The 17,925-nt window shown below is 45.0% G+C and overlaps 1 protein-coding gene across 1 annotated transcript in view; it reads left to right on the top strand.

Moving 5' to 3' along the window:
• LOC123037629 (kinesin-like protein KIN-14E) overlaps positions 1 to 17,925 on the top strand; it is a 247,382-nt gene that overhangs the window by 7,700 nt on the left and 221,757 nt on the right. Inside the window, exon 2 of the mRNA XM_044459287.1 lies at positions 6,827 to 7,222. Coding sequence (XP_044315222.1) covers positions 6,827 to 7,222 — 396 coding nt within the window. The remainder of the gene's footprint in view (positions 1 to 6,826; positions 7,223 to 17,925) is intronic.

The raw sequence follows: 17,925 nt of genomic DNA, 5'->3' as shown, positions 1-17,925 counted from the left end.
TTATTCCACAACAGAAAAGGAGTGCTTGGCAATTGTGTGGGCAATCAAAAAGCTGAAACCTTACTTGGAGGGCTACCATTTTAAAGTGGTTACAGACCATATGGCTTTAAAGTGGTTAAACAGCACAGAAAGCCCTTCTGGAAGGATAACAAGATGGGCCCTGGACTTACAGCAGTACGACTTCGAGAAAGCGTACAGGAAAGGAAAGCTGAATGTGGTGGCAGACGCCCTATCTCGACAACCATTTCCGGAGACTCTTGGGGCATTCAAGACCCATCGGCAAAACCAGCCCCGATGTACGATGGTCCTTACCAGGTTGTAGATTTCGGCTCGCCGGTAATCTGCAAAATAAGCCACACACATTCGAAGATAGAGCGGACGATTCACATTGGCGAGCTTAAGCAGCAACAAACGGAAACGGCAAACGAGCAGACGGCGGACACATCGGAGGACAAGGACAAGGATTTCAAATTGATCCAGACTGCGAGGCAACAGGATTAGGCGTCAGGCCGTACGCCACGCAGAAAGGACAATCACAAGGATAAGACAGAAGGATATGAATGAACCGAGGTTTCATCGGGATGGTCATAGCAAGGGATGATCATTCAAAAACCAGTAACCACCATGAGCACACGTATAACCCGGTCCGAGGCAAGGAGGAGGATGGCTGCCCAAACCGCGACAGGGCCTAACCCGGGGAAAGGATGGTCGGAGTATAGGCGCACGCCTGTCACCCGACCTACCCGAATCTTGAAGCGGGCCCTGAAGCAGGTCAGCGAGCCGGAGGACTCGGCACCACAGCCCACGGTCAGCTCAGACAGCGACGTGGAGATGGTGGACGACCTGGCAATGGAGCGAAGGCAGTGGCGGCTCCGAAGGGCCGTGGACCCTATGATGGGCAGCATCCTGCCCGGTGACCTCAACACCCTTGGACTGCACGGGGAGCGGGAGCTCACCCAAGCAGACGTGGAGATCATCCACTCGGCCAAGCAGCAGGCCGCACAGCTGGAGGAGGAGCTTCTCTGGGCAGGACCCGTCCTGATGGATGAGCCTGATGGTCCAGCCAGCCTCGCCCGGGATGCTCGGAGTCCCTTCCACTCCCCGCTACTTGCCCGAGGGAGAGGAGGAGGAGGTGCCCGCACCCCTAAAGTGGACACCCATCCGCCCGCCCACGCCCCGCCATGTCCCGCACTGTTGGGAGGAGGTGAACCCGGCCGAACCATCTTCGCCCGGACAGGCCCACGACGGGGAGCCCCGGGAGTCGCCTCCAGAAAGCCAACAAGAGCAGCAGGAGGACACGCACGGGCCTCAAGGACGGTATTTCCGGACGAAGATACCCATGCCCCACGTGAGCCATGCCCTGCACTTATTCACTGTGCAAGGGGTCCTTGGGAGGCAGCATGCCGTGACGTGCTCCTGGCCGGAGGAACCAGCCGGAGCGCCGACCGAGGCCAAGGAAGAGGTGACTACCCCACGGCTTAACCCCAGAGACCCCCGCCTACGTAAATGAGAATGGGGTGCTTGGGGACCCTGAAGTCAGCCACGAGCGAGAGAGAGTTTTTAGTGCTTGGGGACCCGAAAGTCAACCGCAACAGAGAGAATGTTGCTTGGGGACCCTGAGGTCGGGCGTAAGAGAGAGAGAGAATGTTGCTTGGGGACCCTGAAGTCAGCCACAAGAGAGAGAGAGTGTTGCTTGGGGACCCTGAAGTCAGCCACAAGAGAGAGAGAGAATGTGTTGCTTGGGGACCCTGAAGTCAGCCACAAGAGAGAGAGAGAAATGTGTTGCTTGGGGACCCTGAAGTCAGCCACAAGAGAGAGAGAGAGTTGCCTGGGGACCCTGAAGTCAGTCACAAGAGAGAAAGAATTCGGCCGGTGAACCGTGCCGTAAGGAGGTGCGATCCTGAAATCAGACGTCTCCTAGTGATACCTTCGGACCGGCAAGCCGAGAAGGTTAGGGGGAGTAGGAAGTACTACGGGAGCTAACTACAATGTATAAGCGGACTTAGATCGAATGATCTAGTCCACCAAAAAATGACTTCGCTGCTTACCACCACTGGGGTGTTGCCTCTGTACCCTTAGACGATTGGCTGCTAAGTGGCCTTCTATGGCCCGTGTTTCGCCTTATATAGGGCTCGGCGAGATCTAATGTGCCCGCCGCCTGTGTGGGATTTGCCGGTCTAAGTGTGGCCATATCTCTCGGTCTAGTGTGCCCCTACGCGCGCAATCGTTGGCGCGCGCGTTCTTAGTTTGAATTTTAAATGAAATGCTTCTTTCGTTTAATTTTTAGTCTTTTTATTTATTCATGTCTTGTTTTTGTGCGCGCAGCGTCACAGGCTACAAGGATTTACAAGGAAGACAGCCGGAGAGAAGAAAATGAAGTCTATGGGGGAAACATCTTGGGGCGGGAACTGCCAACATCAGCGATCCGGAACAAAGGATCTAGAGACAACTCCGAGATAACAGCCGGAGAAGAGGTGCAAGTCTCATTTTGTTCCCGAAGAAAGGGGAGAATGTGAGGAGTTAAATAACTCCTCACAAATAAAAGAGAGTTTGGAGAATACAGCTGAAAAGAGTTTGGAGAGAACGAGAAGAGAGTTTGTAGAATACAGCTGGAGAGTTTGGAGAGAAGGAGTAACGGTAGAAGGCGGCGGACTTTGGACCCTAGTATAGTGCCGTGCGCAAAAACGAAAAAGGAGAAGCCGAGAATTAACGGGATATGCCGGCCTATATAAGCAGGCCGAGCGCAGGAAGAGGGAACACTCGATCACAAGGAGTCAATCCATCGAGATCAGTAGACAAGCAGCAAAACAGTGAACAACACAAGCCAAGTTAAGATCAGGAGGAAGCAGAGCCGCGGCGAGTCAACAAGGAGCAAGATCGCTACATCGAGACGTTCGGGACTTAGAGTCGAAGTCTGCAAGCTGAGAAACAGGTAGCTGAGGTCCTTAACGCATCACGCGGCTAAGTCCAGGCTCTTTGTTCCAATTCTGGTCGCGATTTTAACTTGGCGTATTGCTCGGCGAGTCCGGCAGAATTGAATAAAAAGAGTCCTTCGACAAAGAACCGTGGGCTCGGAAGGGAAGTTGTCCAGAACCAGTCGCCGTTAGAAAACAATTGCCTTGTCGAATTCCGGCGTACGCTAGGCCCTGGTGCGACTAGCCAAGAAGGACGCGCGTCCGAACCACGGGTGTCTCGAGAGGCGTATGCGTTGAGAGCACAGTAGTTTATCGCCAGAGCCCTAGACGAGCAGTCATCGCAGGCCCAGCGGCAACCAAGCCATACTCCGACGTATCCAGTCTACGCTAAGAGGCGAGGGCGGTAGCGTTCGTCTTGAACCTAGCGTCCTGCCACAGGGACTGCATTAGCGGCTTTCCTGCGTATGTCTGAACCGTCAGGTAGAAACTGTGTAGGCGTCTGGAGTGACCGGCCGGGACAGATCCAGGGACAGGAGGCTGTGGCTGCGAAAGGCGTAAGCTTTGAGAGCCCAGTGCCTGTCAACCCTAGTCTGGGAACGGCAACGCATCCCTATAACCCTTATAGCCCCGAGGCCAAAGACTACGGAGGCATTCCGGACCAGCACAAAGCGAGGCAGCGGAGAGCGACGGTGGAGCAAGCACAACTCATCGGAGAAGGCGTTGAGATACCAGCTTGTCACCATTAGTCCCGGGCTGTTAATGTTTACTTTAAGTAGGCTGAGAATGTTTATAAGGTGCAGAAGACGTGTTGCAAAGAAATTGATTATGGACTGCTCTTAGTTTATGTTTTGCAGAAGCTTGAAATTAATATCTGCAGAAGCTTGAAATAAATAAGAGTGTGAGAACTGTCGCTGAAGATATCCAATTAAATTAAGGACGCCCGCTCTCTCCCGGCTTATTATGTCCAAGCGGCACATCACAAAAGCAGCCGTGGAGTGCCCAATGCCCGTCCCCCGATCCCTACAACATAACCAACGATCTGCTCATTACAACAACGACCAGCACAATGCCCTCGCTTAAAACGGTGACTTCGACACTACCGACGTCAACAACCACCACAACCACCACATCAACTGCAGTTTCTGTTTCGTCAGCTCTTACTGACAAGCTAGCCCCTACCCAACCCAGAAATACAAACAATGTTAACTGGTCATTAATACCAACAGGAATCGATCGATATTTGCAAATAAAAAGAATACTAATACGCAGCTAAAAAAATAAATGCATCAAAAATTGGCAATAAAATTGGAAACACTGTGTCAAACAATGAGATGACAAGTAATCAATTTTCTATTCTTGGTGATCCAAAGGATGATGACAATACCGCTCAAACACCTAGGGCCAAGCAACCAAGCAAGGCCACCACCAATTTTTGTACGTCAGGCAAACTTTGCTGAATTGGTTAGAAAAATAACTGAGCAAATTGGAGCAAACAAGTTTTATGCAAAGTCCATAAAAAGGGGTTACAAGACTACCGATCAGTGGCCAAACAAAATAAACTACTACACCTACCAACTAAAAAGTTGCAAAGATTACAAGTAGTTATCAAAGGTATTGAAGCAACAGTCCCTATCTATGAGATATAGCTGGACTTAAAGAAAAGGGCTTTCCGACAGCCAATGTTCAAGGTAAAGTTGGAGCCGGAAAGTATGCACTTGAAAAACAATGAAGTTCACCCAGCTGACAGGTCAGCAAACCACTGCTGATACAGTGCGACAACCAATATTGAACGAGAATCCAGAAACTACTGGCCAACATACAACTCCAAACACACAATTGCCTAGCGGCGTAGAAGCAATGCTGGTAACTATAGCCAACACAATGGTAGCAATACAGCAAACGCTGCAGGAACTTATGCCCTCTCAAAATCTCCTTTTGGAGTTTTTAATCAAACAGAAATCTGCTTAGATGGTTTCCTTAAAAACATGTTTCTGGAATGCGAACGGCATTTCACAGCACAAATACGAGCTCTCGCAGTTCCTAGATCAGCATGACATTGACGCCATGCTCATATCAGAGACTCACCTAACAAACAAAAATTATTTTCACCTTAATGGCATTAATTTTATGAAACAAACCATCCTGATGGCAAGGCTCATGGCGGTACTGGCATACTGAGTTGCCATCATTTGCAACAGCCTGTAATAAGCTACATCAATACACATCGGTTTCTTAAATTTATCCGCTGTGTACTGCCCTCCACGCTGTTCCATTTTCGAAGATGAACAATATCCACTGTGGAAAGCTAAATCATATACCTGATCGAAAGTGAGTCGCCATTACACACACAAACAGGAGAATGGGCTCGCAGCAATGAAGAGAGGGCAATTGTACTCTCCGCACATCTAGAAAACGTTTTCAAACCACTCACACCAATAAATAGCTTTGTGCTCCCAACAAACATCTTCGACCGCGTTTGGCTGGACGGCTTAATTTATAAAATTAAAACCTTGCTTCCACAGGACACCCATAAAATACTGGAGTCATATCTTGAGCATAGAAGTTTCGCAGTGCGATGTAAAGATTTCCTGTCCGAATACCATCCAATTGAAGCTGGAGTACCTCAACGTAGCGTGCTTGGACCAACACTATATCTAATTTACACAGCAGAGCTTCCGACCACCAGTCCTACAACAACATCAACATTTGCTGATGTCAACTAAGATATACCTCTTGTTAGCGTACCCCTTGAGTCGCTAAGCCACTTGATGTTCACGGACAGCGCCAGCTCTGCCTGAGCTACCTTTTCTATTTTTACTAACCCTAGCGTATTAACTCCTTGTGTGGGAGACAATTATGATGACTCTGTACCTTTGTATATCTTAGAACATAAGCAATGCAATGTATTTTTAACTAACAGCCCCATACCACTTCTTTGCTATTGTGGCCCCCTTGACTCTGAAAACGTATATACACCAGACCTTTTGCCCTAATAATACAAGCAATACTTGTGTATTCAACTACTCTGCGTTCTACGAGTGAGCATCGCTGTGTCTTTGGCCCTCATACGCATGATCCCTCCGAGTTAAACCAATTTAAGTGTTGGTTTATAAAATAATAAAAATAAAACTACAAACACCTCTTTAATTACTATCCTCTAACTTGTTACCTCTCTTGAGTACTTCCTTTACAAATTTGGGATAAAAAGGCACAGAATATGAGGTTCGACTTGGACATGGTGTAGGAATAAGGCTGTTTAAAATAATCTAAAATAGAATAAGTCGTTTCCAAAAAAAATGGGCAAGTTAATCGGCTATTACCTGATCTGTGGTGGTCGTCATGTTTTTAAACGACAGCGAGGAATGATAAGAATTAGATGAGTACTGAGATCTGGACCTTACAACGGTCAAGGTAATTATAATAACACTCACTTTATAAATCAAAAGATGATTTTATGTAATTTATCCTTTGAATAATGTTCTTCTTTTAAAAAGCCCGTGTATAAATAAGGAATCTGTTGGAAAACGAGAGGATAGGGGACCCAAATAAATGAATAAGTTCGCAATTTTCCACAAAATTGTTACATCTTTCTGTTTTCTACTTTTTTGTTTCAGACTTTTTATTATTGCAAAATTGTTTGAAATTATTGAAATTTTTATACAAAAGTTATATAATTATTTACGGACTAATCGCATCGAATTCCAAAAATGTTGATTATTATCTACAAAGTGGCAAGCATTTCCTTTGGTAATTTTTAGTCGTACCAGAAAAATATAAAAATAATAGTAGTTGTTTTTTTTTTTCCTTCTCTACCGATCCTTTTTTTTCAAGGTGGATTAAATGAGCTGCCATGATTGACTTTGAATAAACCATTGCAATACTATAACGACCTAATTAAATTAATTTTTTAGGCTATGCGACGTCTTGGAACAATAGTATGCAGGTTTTTTTTCTTGGATGCACGCACAAAAGCTATTGATGTTCATCCAACTGACACTGCAGGTGACGCTGTGCAGAAGCTCGCAGAAAAACTAAACTTAACTTCAACTGACGGTTGGGCCATCTATCAATCTCGACCAGACGGTGAAGAGCACATAAAAAGTTTTGATTACTTGTATGATATAATATCGGCATGGGAACTAAAACAAGCTTTCGGAACTACGATGAAAAAGCTTGCAAATAGCTCTCAATCAGGAGAAAATCGTTTTGTTTTTAAAAAGAGACTTTTTAAATCGACTCAAGAACTATCACAAGATCCTGTCGAAATTAGCATGTTATATTCACAAGCAGTTTACAGCGTTGTTAAGGTAAGTAATTTATCAGCTTGTATCGATAATTAATATTCTTTATTTGTAATCGAAATGATTTTGGTCCCAGTTTTTATCAAAGCCCAATTTATAAAATGAATGGCCATGGAAATCCCTTATAGAATTACATTTAGCTCTTGCGCTCTTTTTTAAGTAAAGATTAATAAAAAGGTTTATCGAATTAAGTTTTCTCCGGGTGAATCTAACCCCAGCATGTTTGAAAACAAAAATATTAGGAGTTAAATACTTTGAAAAACGTTGCAAAAAATTGCTTTGAAGATACTCTTCGGCTCCAGGCTGAACAGACCTAATTTCCGTTTTGTTATACCCTTGCAGAGGGTATTATAATTATAAAATTTAATTATAATTATAATTATAACTAGTCCCTCAGTTTTAAAGCTATCTGCTTGAAACTTCCCAAAAAGAGCCAGATCGGGCGGCTATATCATATAGCTCCCATTGGAAAAATCAAACAAAAAATTTAACAAAAAATTTTATAACTTTATTGTTTTTAATTTTTTTTTATTCTTTGGGATTTGGATATATTTAAATATTATGGAATTACGGTTTTAATTAAATTAGAATTATATTGTAAAGCATGTGCGTCTGTGTCCGTCTGCCAGTTTCTACGCGAACTAGTCTCTCAGTTTTAAAGATATCGAATTAAAACTTTGCACACACCCTTCGTTCCTTTGCACGCAGTATTTAAGTCGGAACGGCCGTGATCGGTCGACTATATTCTATAGCTGCCATATAACTGAACGATCGGAAATGCTATAACTTTGGTGTTTTTAAAGTTTAGAAGTTGGTATTTATGGGTCTTATATTTGACCAATCAATTCGATCTACCAATTTTCATAAGGATCGGCCGACTATATCCTATAGCCGCCATATAACTGATCAATCGGAAATGCCATAACTTTGGTGTTTGTAAAGTTGGGATTTTCTATGGGTTTTATTTTTGACCAATTAATCCGACCTACCAAATTTCATAAGGATCGGCCGACTATATCCTATAACTGTCATATAACTGAACAATTGGAAATGCCATAACCTTGGTGTTTTTGAAGTTAGCTCCGCCTGAAGTTAGCTTTCCTTTCTTGTTTGAATTAAGATATTAAGATGATGGTGGTTATGAAGTGGTATTTAGTAAGTGCCCTCCTATTCATTAAAACTATAAATTGTACATTTTTTGGTATGTATATTAGGTTGTCAACTAACTCCATTCCGCTTTTTTGCTCTTTATTCAATGCTTTATAAAAATTGATACAGTGAACGGATTTAGCTAAAATATGCGCGGTTTTGTTCGGAAATGTGTTCCCAATTAGACGGCTTTATAATACCCCTCGTAGAAACTTCCCAGGTTATTTGCTCCCCCATCCGAGCTCCCGTAGCTTCTGACGAGTCATCAAAGAAGTGTGTGGTCTGGCGTTGTCCTGGTGAAACAGTACACCTTTCCTGTTGGCCAATTCTGGTCGCTTCTGGTCGATCGCCAGCCTCAAGCCAAGTCCAGTTGTTCGCAGTATATGGTAGAATCAAGCGTCTGGCCATATGGGAGCAGCCCAAAACCATTCCTCCGCGGTTCGAAGTGATAGAGTACCATCCCCTAAAACACCATTAATCTCGCGGAATGTTTCTCTAGCGGATTAACAGCGCGAATTTCGGCGTTAGCGAACAACTTGTTTCACATGTATAATTTTTCAACGCAATAACCAAAATTGTTATGAATAGCGTCGTTTTGTAGGTTATGTCAAGACCTTTCAATCATTATATATAGCATTGCCCGATACCGATATGTAGCGCTTTGCACAAAGCCGTCAAATTCAAAAACCAATAAAAACGCGGAAGGGAGATATTTGAAAGTGTTTCTCAAGTGGTCTGCTTTGCAACTTCCACCATTAAATTTGCAGGCCAATGAAACACCTACATGTAACATATCAAAAAGGATGTTATGCATAATGGCTCACAAGAAATCGTTAGCAGCATTGCATCGCACCTTAAAGGTTCTCCGCGGATATGGGAAAATAATTGGTGGTGCAATTCTTTTATTTCTTTTAGCAGGTTATTTCCTATATTATTTCCTATTTATCTATACACCATATTAAAAAACTCAAATTGAATACCAATGTTTCTGCTCAATTGCTAAACGACCCATCAGTTGATTTATTTTCACAGCAATTGTTGAATATCGGAAATAGCCGAGTCCTATTTGATAATATGACCGGATTGATAGCACTGCCAATAGATTTCTGTTCTATTGTACAATGAAGAGAACATTACCAAAATCATGATTGGTTAATCGAGCGAGCAATATTGTCGGAAAAAAATGACGATGTCAACGCAATAAACTCATCAATTTTAAGGGACATGGAAGGAGGCGTAAGGACCTTTCCTTAGGCTGGGATAGGATCCACTCCGGTCTATAGTTAAATTTTTAGAAATACAGGAGACAAGCACGGGGACTGGGAGTGGCCGCCGGGATTTGTTTTGAGGTTCCGGGCCCTGGTTATCCACGTTTACGTAGAGTAGTTAGAGGGGGAAAACTTGCCGGGAAAACTTTGTCGTAGTCAGTCAGTCGTTCGCATTGCGCAAAGAAAAAAAATCGGAAGCGCAACTTAATCGACACGAATTAACACACAGAGAAATCCCATAAGGCCCGAGAGAGAGAGAGAGTGGGAGAATGAAAGTGCACCTCTTCTAAGCGCTCCTCGTGGACAGTTTGGCGGCCGCGTTGCGAAGAGAAAACCGCTCGGAGGTGCAACACGGTAAATTAGCTGGCACGAGACACCGCTCAAAGCTCACCGCTCTCTGTTAAATTCACAAGTGTGGGCTAATTTGCTTGCACTTATATAATATTTCACTTTTATTTTCAACTCATTCAACAAAACTAACCCCGAAGAGAGCGGACGTTCTTGACGCGAGCTCAGGGAAAACTTGAAGAAAGTGAATATATTAAAGACAAATAAAAAACAAATTCTATAAAACTAAATTGGTGAAAAAATAGGCGAAAAGACGCTTAAACAAAAAAATCAGTGATATGATTAAGTCAAGAGCAAATTATTTTATATTAGTGCTACGCTAAAAGTTTAATGACCCATGAACCAAAGAGCCGAAGAGACAGGTACTTCTCGTATATCTCTACGCGCGAAAGCGAAGTGCAAAAAACGTCTACAAAGACCCACCTGGCTCTACTCTACCTAGAGAGCACGATCATTATCACCCTCTCTACTCACTGTTACTCAGTAAAACTTCAGTTGGCAGTAAAACTTCTGCAGTCGTAACAACTGTCGTAGCAACAACTACAGCAACGGCAGCAAAATTAACCACTCTTACAGCAACGGCTCTTACCGCGGAATCGACTGTGTTAGGGCGGGTCCGTGCCAAGAATACCTCCAGAGTGTTTTCCCAAAGAAATTAAAAAATGCGGGGCTGTGTGGAGCTTCGTTTCACTTGTGATTCGTTTCACCTTTTATTCCGTAATGAATTCATATATCGTAAGCTTAGTCTAAAGCGGCAACCGATTCGGTTGCCAGTGATGCCGAACCCGCGATCTTTGTTCGACACGAACATTCTCCCCCCCTCGCAATGGGGAGAGTGGCATATTAAGAAAGGGAGCAAGTGCCTGAAAGGAGCCACCCCAAGGCTGAGCTTTGCGCCATGGGCAGTCCGTTTTGACTCGGTCGGATACCCGGCCGAATTAATTCCGTGTATACATCAGCTCCCAAAACAGCCGACACTAAGGAAGGGTTGAACCAACTATTATCAGCCAAAGTGATGTCTGGGAAGGCATCCCGGACCTTCGGATCCAGGGGCTTGGCCGGAGTTCGGGTCTGCATCTGGTCATCAACCAGCATTAGCAGCTGTCGGGTCATTTTCGAGGACTTTGAGCGGATTTCGGTGGTGCACTGCCGCTCATCGCCTACGCGGGTAACGGAAAGGTTGAGGGCCTTTGTCAAGGATGCGTGAATGAGACTCACTGGACCGTTTCTCCTCAGACCTCACCAAAATGGATGCAGTTGGCAAGATGTTCACACTCGTGCGCTGCAGGATAGCGGCGCACGATGGGCCGTAGCAGGGCTTCGGGTCGGGGAGATCCCCTTCGGTAACGATAAGATCTCTCGTCTGCTGCCGTCGGTCTTGGGGTCGTGGCGAGCGTGGCGATGTGGATTCTTGGAAGTGCAAGAGGGTGTGGTGATTTCAACTTCAGATGTGGCACTTGGCATTACTGCGGCAGGATTGACCCGAATGCTCGTGAGCAAGGCAGTTCGCACATTAGTGGTTGATGAGGACCGCGCGGAGCCGCTTCACCGCCGGGAGCCGGAGGAACCGTTGGCATTTACTTAGCGCGTGCACCCCTCGGCAAGCTCGGCACCTGTACCCGTTGGTTATGCGTGGCCGAGCATGCTGGATTGTAGTTGGCGCCATCGTGGACAATCTGTGGAAGCGAGTAAACAAAGGTTAGGGGTTATGGATGATTCGAATGATCGTGACTTGTATGAGGACTGAGGACACAGGATGACATGAGTTTAGGACTACGATTGGCTGTTAGTCGCTAACTCAAGGAAAAAAGGAAAAGGCAGAATCATTCGGAGTTGGAGGCCTCCATCGGAAAGCGGATCATCTTCGCGATTGGTCATCGGATAATGCCACGTGCGGTAAGAACATCTGCCACTCGGGTCTTGCCATCCGCGCCTGGGCACACCAGTTGGATCCGCCCAAGCCGCTATTTGGTGGTAAATTCTCCTCTTTTCCACCACGTTGGAAATTGCCATTTAATCCTTTTATGGAGCTCCTTTAGGTACTCTTCTTTCCAACGTAAGCAAAATTGCTGATGCAAGGCCTTTAGCCGCTGCCTTCTGTTTAAAATGGAATTCGGGTTTTCTTTAATCTCGGGCTCAGTCACGGAAAGGAGTGGCCCACCGACTAAGAAGTGCCCGGGGATAAGAGCTACGAGGTCAGTGGGGTCTTCGGACATTGGAGAAATTGGCCTCGAGTTTAAACAGGCCTCAACTTTCGATAGGAGGGTAGCTAACTCTTCAAATGTGTGCTTCCCGCCAGCTGTTTTCTTGTAGAAGTGTGTCCTAAAGCTTTTGACACCGGCCTCCCATAGCCCTCCCATATGAGGCGCGCCAGGAGGGTTGAAGTGCCAGGTCACATTTTGAAGACTGTACTTGGACAGGATCAAAGACCTCGTAGCTTTAATAAAGTCCTTGGATAAGGACGTGGAGGCTCCAACAAACGTTTTCCCGTTGTCAGAATGTATGTGGCGCGGACAGCCACGTCGTGCGGAGAAACGCGAGAAGGCTGCCAGAAACTTCTAAACTAAAACACTCAAAAACGCAGACATTCCACTTAGTTATCTTACACCCCTGACCGAAATAGTTTTTTATATCAAATGGTCCCGCAAAGTCAACGCCCGTGTGGATAAAAGCCCTGGAAAATGTAGACCTTGCGCAGGGCAAGTCTCCCATCAGCTGAGTTTGATTTGATCGTCAATTGATTACCCCCGTGCAAAGATATGCGATGGGTAAAGAGGGCCAAATGTTTAACAAAAGTGCAGTTTGCCGGAATGATGATATTTCTCATCATAGCTTAGCATCTCAGATGCTCGTAGACGACCGCTGGCTCTTAAGACACCGTGGTTGTAGACAAAGGGGTTTAGATTGGAGAACGTGCTGGAGACTGGAATATGTTGATTTTTGCCAAAGGCCTTGCATTCTATTGGATACTCATTGAGTAGGGTGAGCACAATCAGCCTCTCTTGGACATCAGACAACTCTGCGGCAGTGAGTTCTGCCTTTATGTTAACGTCTTGCTTGCGACACATTCTAGCAAACCGGAATACGTAAGCGAGAACGCGTGAGGCCCTCTCGAATGCTTAAAAACGCTCCAGAATGTCATTTTTCGGGGCGCTGTGGTGACGTTACACCTTATTGGCGCTGTTCGAGCTCGGTTTCGAGCGAGACCGACGAATTGAGTGGCCACTGCTTCTGGTTGTGACGCAGCCACTCAGGCCCATGCCACCAGAGGTTGCTGTCCTTGAGCTTATGAACTGAGACGCCCCTGCTTGCCAGATCAGCTGGGTTATCTTCCGATTTCACATGAAAACATTGTTCTCTGTTGTTGAGCTGATTCACTTTCGCGACTCTGTTGGCAACGAATGTAGTCCAAGTGCATGCTGGCTTGCTTAGCCATGCAATCACTATCGTGGAGTCTGTCCAATAATATGTATCATACTGAGTAGGAGGCATTTCGGAGAGAACTGCTGCGGCGAGTTCGGAGAGAAGCACCGAAATATGGTGGAAATGGTGGTTTTGGACAAAAGCAAGTTGCTGAAGCAGCCATCAGTCGTTTCGACGCGAACAAAGATGGCAGCACCATAGGCGCTCTGCAATGCATCGCAAAACCCGTGGTACTGCAGTTTTGCTGCTGGATGAAATCTTACCCATCTTGGGATGCGAACTTCTTTCAAAGTTGGATACCCCTCAAGAATATTACGCCACTTTGTGACAAGATCAGTCGGAAGAGGCTGGTTCCAGCTCAACTCTCGCAGCCAAATTTCTTGCATGAACATATTTGCCCGAACAATAAATGGCGATAACCATTCTGCTGGGTCAAGTTTGGCTATCTGGGATAAAACCTCTCGTTTGGTGTAGGTTGTTTGGAGAGAAGTATCCATCGGCAGAAAGAGGAAACTATCCGATGTCGCGTGCCAATAGATTCCCAGAGTTTTTGCCATACTGGCGTCTTCCAACTCCAGAAAGTCGGCGCTATTCATGTGTTCCTTTGGAATGCCCTGTAAAAGTTTCTTCTCGTTTGAGGTCCACTTGCGCAGTGGAAAGCCCGCACTCTCTAGGGCACCACGGAGCTCTTTAATGGCTGAAACAGCGGACTGCTGCGTGTCGGTGCCGGCTAAAACATCATCGACATTCATAAATCTAGAAATTATGTCACTTGCCAAAGGATATTGGTCACGTACATCGTGAGCCAGTTGTTGAAGCACGCGTATGCCCAAAAAAGGGGCACACTAAACGCCGAAAGTGACAGTGTTGAGCTCATAATCACAGAGTTTTCCCTCTTTATCGCGGAACAGAATTCTTTGGAAACGTGTATGTTCGGAATGAACGAGAATCTGCCGATACATCTTAGTGAAGTCAGCATTGAAGACGTATTTAAAGATTAGGCTGTACCCGTTTGACGATTTATTGGAGGCGTTAAACACCACGCGAACCTTTGTGGTGGTACTGTCTGGCTTGAAAACCGCGTGGTGCGGCAAGTAAAAATTGCTGGAGTCGTCATTTGGAGAGATTAGGTGCATATGACCTAAATCGAAATATTCCTGAATAACTGAGTTATACTGTTCTCTCAAAGGAGCGTTTTTACTCAGCCGTACTTCATTTCTAAGGCATTGCGACCGTGAATGCCCCAGGTTTATTTTGTTAGGTTCTTTAAAGGGCAAAGAAACAACATACCTTCCTTCTTTATCCCTTGTGGTGGTTTGCTGGAAATTATTTTCACACACCGAGCTGGATTTCTTACCCGGCTTCACTAGAACATCCTCCACCTCCCAGAACTTGGTGAGGATACCGTCTAGTTGAGATTCGGTGACAGACAACCGTGCGGAGAAGGAAGATATTCTGTTAGTGGGATTCTTCGCGACTGGGCCGCAAAGAATCCACCCGAATATGGTCTCTTGGCCAAGGAGTGTTCCACAAACATTTGAATGGAAGCCGCCTAAAATGATCGACGAAAGGATATCGGCGCCTATGAGCACGTCAATTTGCGAACTCTAGTAGAAATGCTAATTGGATGGGAGGGAGGTCCCTCAATGACCCTTCGGGTATCGTATAGGATGGAAGATTTCCGGCTAAATGTGGTAGCACATATGCAGACGCTTCGATTTGGATTTGTGGCTTAATGTCTCCCCTATATGGAATTGGCAGCGCTTACGTGGTTGAGCAGCAACAGTTTGATTTACTCCAGAAACTTGAGCTTGTATGGATTCCCCAACTTAATTAGGTTGATTAACCGTTCTGAAATAAAGGTCGCCTCGGATCCGGAGTCAATTAAGGCACGTGCTGAGTACTTAATGCCCAAGTGGCAGATCTCTATTAGCGCCGTACTCAGGAGGACCCCTTGCGTGTTCACGGCGATGTACGTTTGGACGTTCGACGGAGTGGACTGTATTTCTGGCTGGAGGTCAGGTACGGATGATGACTGGAGTTGTGGAGGGCCGCCGCGATGGAGCAGAGTATTGCCTCCAGGGTTCGATGACGACCTTTTCAGAAGGTCTTTAATTCTTCCCACCCTGGAATCGCGGATGGGTTGAGGAGGGACTGTTCCCACAGAGCCAACGTCAGCTTCGGCAGCTTTGAGGAGCACAGGAAGACGAGAAGACAGTCCCAATTTGTTATGTCTACTTTTGCTATTTTCAGGGCTGTCAAACAACCTTGGACAGTGCTCTCCAGGTGCTTAAGGGAATTGCCACACTCTTGGGAAACAGTGGGGAGATTAAACAGGATCTTTAGCTTGCTGTTGACGAGCAGTCGCTTGCTTTCGAAACGAGTCTGCAGATTTCCCCATGCGGACGCAAACCCTTCGTTAGTCAATGGTGATAATGCCACAATAGACTTTGCTTCTCCACTCGTTTTCGAGTTGAGGTGGAACAACTTTTCAACGCCTGAAAGCCTCGGATTTTGGATGGCGGAAAAAAGGTCTGTATTGGAGGAACGCGGCATCCACTAGGCAGAGGCACCGGTGTGGGCGGTTCATGAATCGGTTGAACGCTAGCTCTTTCAATCGTTTCGTTTAGTGTTGCAGCGCACTTGGCTTGCATGACTTCTGAACTATTTACTAAGGAAAGAACCTCAGAGCACGTCTCGTACTCTTTCAGTTGATCTCGTGACTTGCAGGAACAAAACTGACTGTGACGCAGTTGTTCTCACGGGTTTTAAAGGGGTTAAGGACTTTTCGCTTGTTGTCCTGGAAGTACGGCTGATCCTTATGGATGGAGTTAAGTTTTTCTAGGTCCTGCCTTTTTGGTGGGCAGTGACGACTCGCTTTTGGCTCTGGCCCGGCTGGGTGTTCTGACTGATGGAACGGTTAACTGAACTTTAGGTTCCTCACCTTCACCAATCGGCATAGTAGGCTCGAGTAGGAGCCTGAACTTACACTGACGGGACAAGAATAGGGACTTGGAAGCTGTCGCTGTTTAATGCGTCTCGGCTTAACGATTTGGAACCTGGTCAGAGAACCATACCAGGGATCAATATAACACAAATATGTAAGTTGATACGATACATAACTTGGATGGAATGTGAAATGGATGTATGTCTTGGAGAATATATGACTGCACCAGAAGGAATGGATGAGGATCGCGTGGAATCGGATCGCTGTTGGAGGATTTACTTTATTTTTGGATGAAATTTATTATAATTTATTTTTTATTTCTGTTATTGCTATTATTGCTACGTCCCAAATGCAATGCAGTGTGAACGGCCTATTATGGGACACCCTGTGTGACGGCACATACACCAATATGCAAAGAAAATAAGAGAAAAACAAAAACCCAATAATTAAAAAACCTACTGAAATATCAGCTAGACAATTATTGGGTTTTATTTTTTATTCGGGATGCCGCGGAGAAAAGGAAAAAAAATAAAAAAAATTGCCGCCACCCTTAGATTTGCCGGTCCGACAAGTATGCCAAGTAGGTGGTTCTGCAGCAGTGTTCGTAAGCCGGGTTTGTTTTTGTTTTGTGTGTTTGAGTTTAAAAGAATGCTGGTTCAACTGAATTTTCACCAATGACCACTTAATCTGTCATATATGCATTTTTTGGATGGAAAAAAATTAGTGTCAACGTATTAAGAAAACATAACACTATTATGCCTCAAACTGAAAATGTTAATATATAACAGTTTAATGTTAGCATAAAAGCTGTAAAGTCAGCTGTTGCATCCGAAAGAGAGCTTGCCAAGTTTTCATATTTTTTGCTGTGGTCTTTGATTTTTTATTTGTTCACATACAACTCAAAAAACAAACGCACCAACTCTTGAATATGGATTTGTACGTGTTTATACTACCATTTGTTAATTTTATAAATGCATCTTAAGCTGGATTTTGAGAAACAAATTTCGACTTTGAAGAGGATTTTGGAAAGGAGTTTTGCATTATTTTGAAGTATGTGTATGTTGTAGCCTTGTCAATTCTGAATCCATAGCAGTTAGTCTTAATCTGCACTTTTCCGCACTATTGGTGGAAATGTAATTTTTCTCAGGTAACCTCACTTTCTCCAACATAGATTTGTTAGCTGTATGGAATAGGCAATACAATACTTTTTTGAACGCCATTCAAAAAACAATGTGGACAATGCAATATTAAAAAAAAAAAGAAAGGATATTAAGAAACAAGAAAGATATTAGACATTCTTTTCAGAATGATTTTTTTGAATTCGGCTTTCGCCGACCCTATGTCGTCAATTTTGGTGAAATTAACATTTTCGCAGTCAAAGAATTTGAGTTTTTCAGTGACATTTGCGTATTTTATTACGCTGTTGCCTAAGTCCAATGCCACCCCTCCTCGCGTTAGCGAGTCGAAGCCTATTATAGCATCGAACGTGCTCAGCGTGTCTAACAGAAAAAATGGGGCGTTTAGCCCAAAAACGCTCATTATGCATTTGTTTTTGACGTTTTTGGAGCCGTGAA

The sequence above is a fragment of the Drosophila rhopaloa genome, unplaced genomic scaffold (assembly GCF_018152115.1).
Source record: "Drosophila rhopaloa isolate 14029-0021.01 unplaced genomic scaffold, ASM1815211v1 contig_190, whole genome shotgun sequence".
Taxonomy (NCBI): domain Eukaryota; kingdom Metazoa; phylum Arthropoda; class Insecta; order Diptera; family Drosophilidae; genus Drosophila; species Drosophila rhopaloa.
The sequence above is the reverse complement of the archived record's forward strand: the minus strand, read 5'-3'. Positions and strand labels throughout refer to the sequence as shown.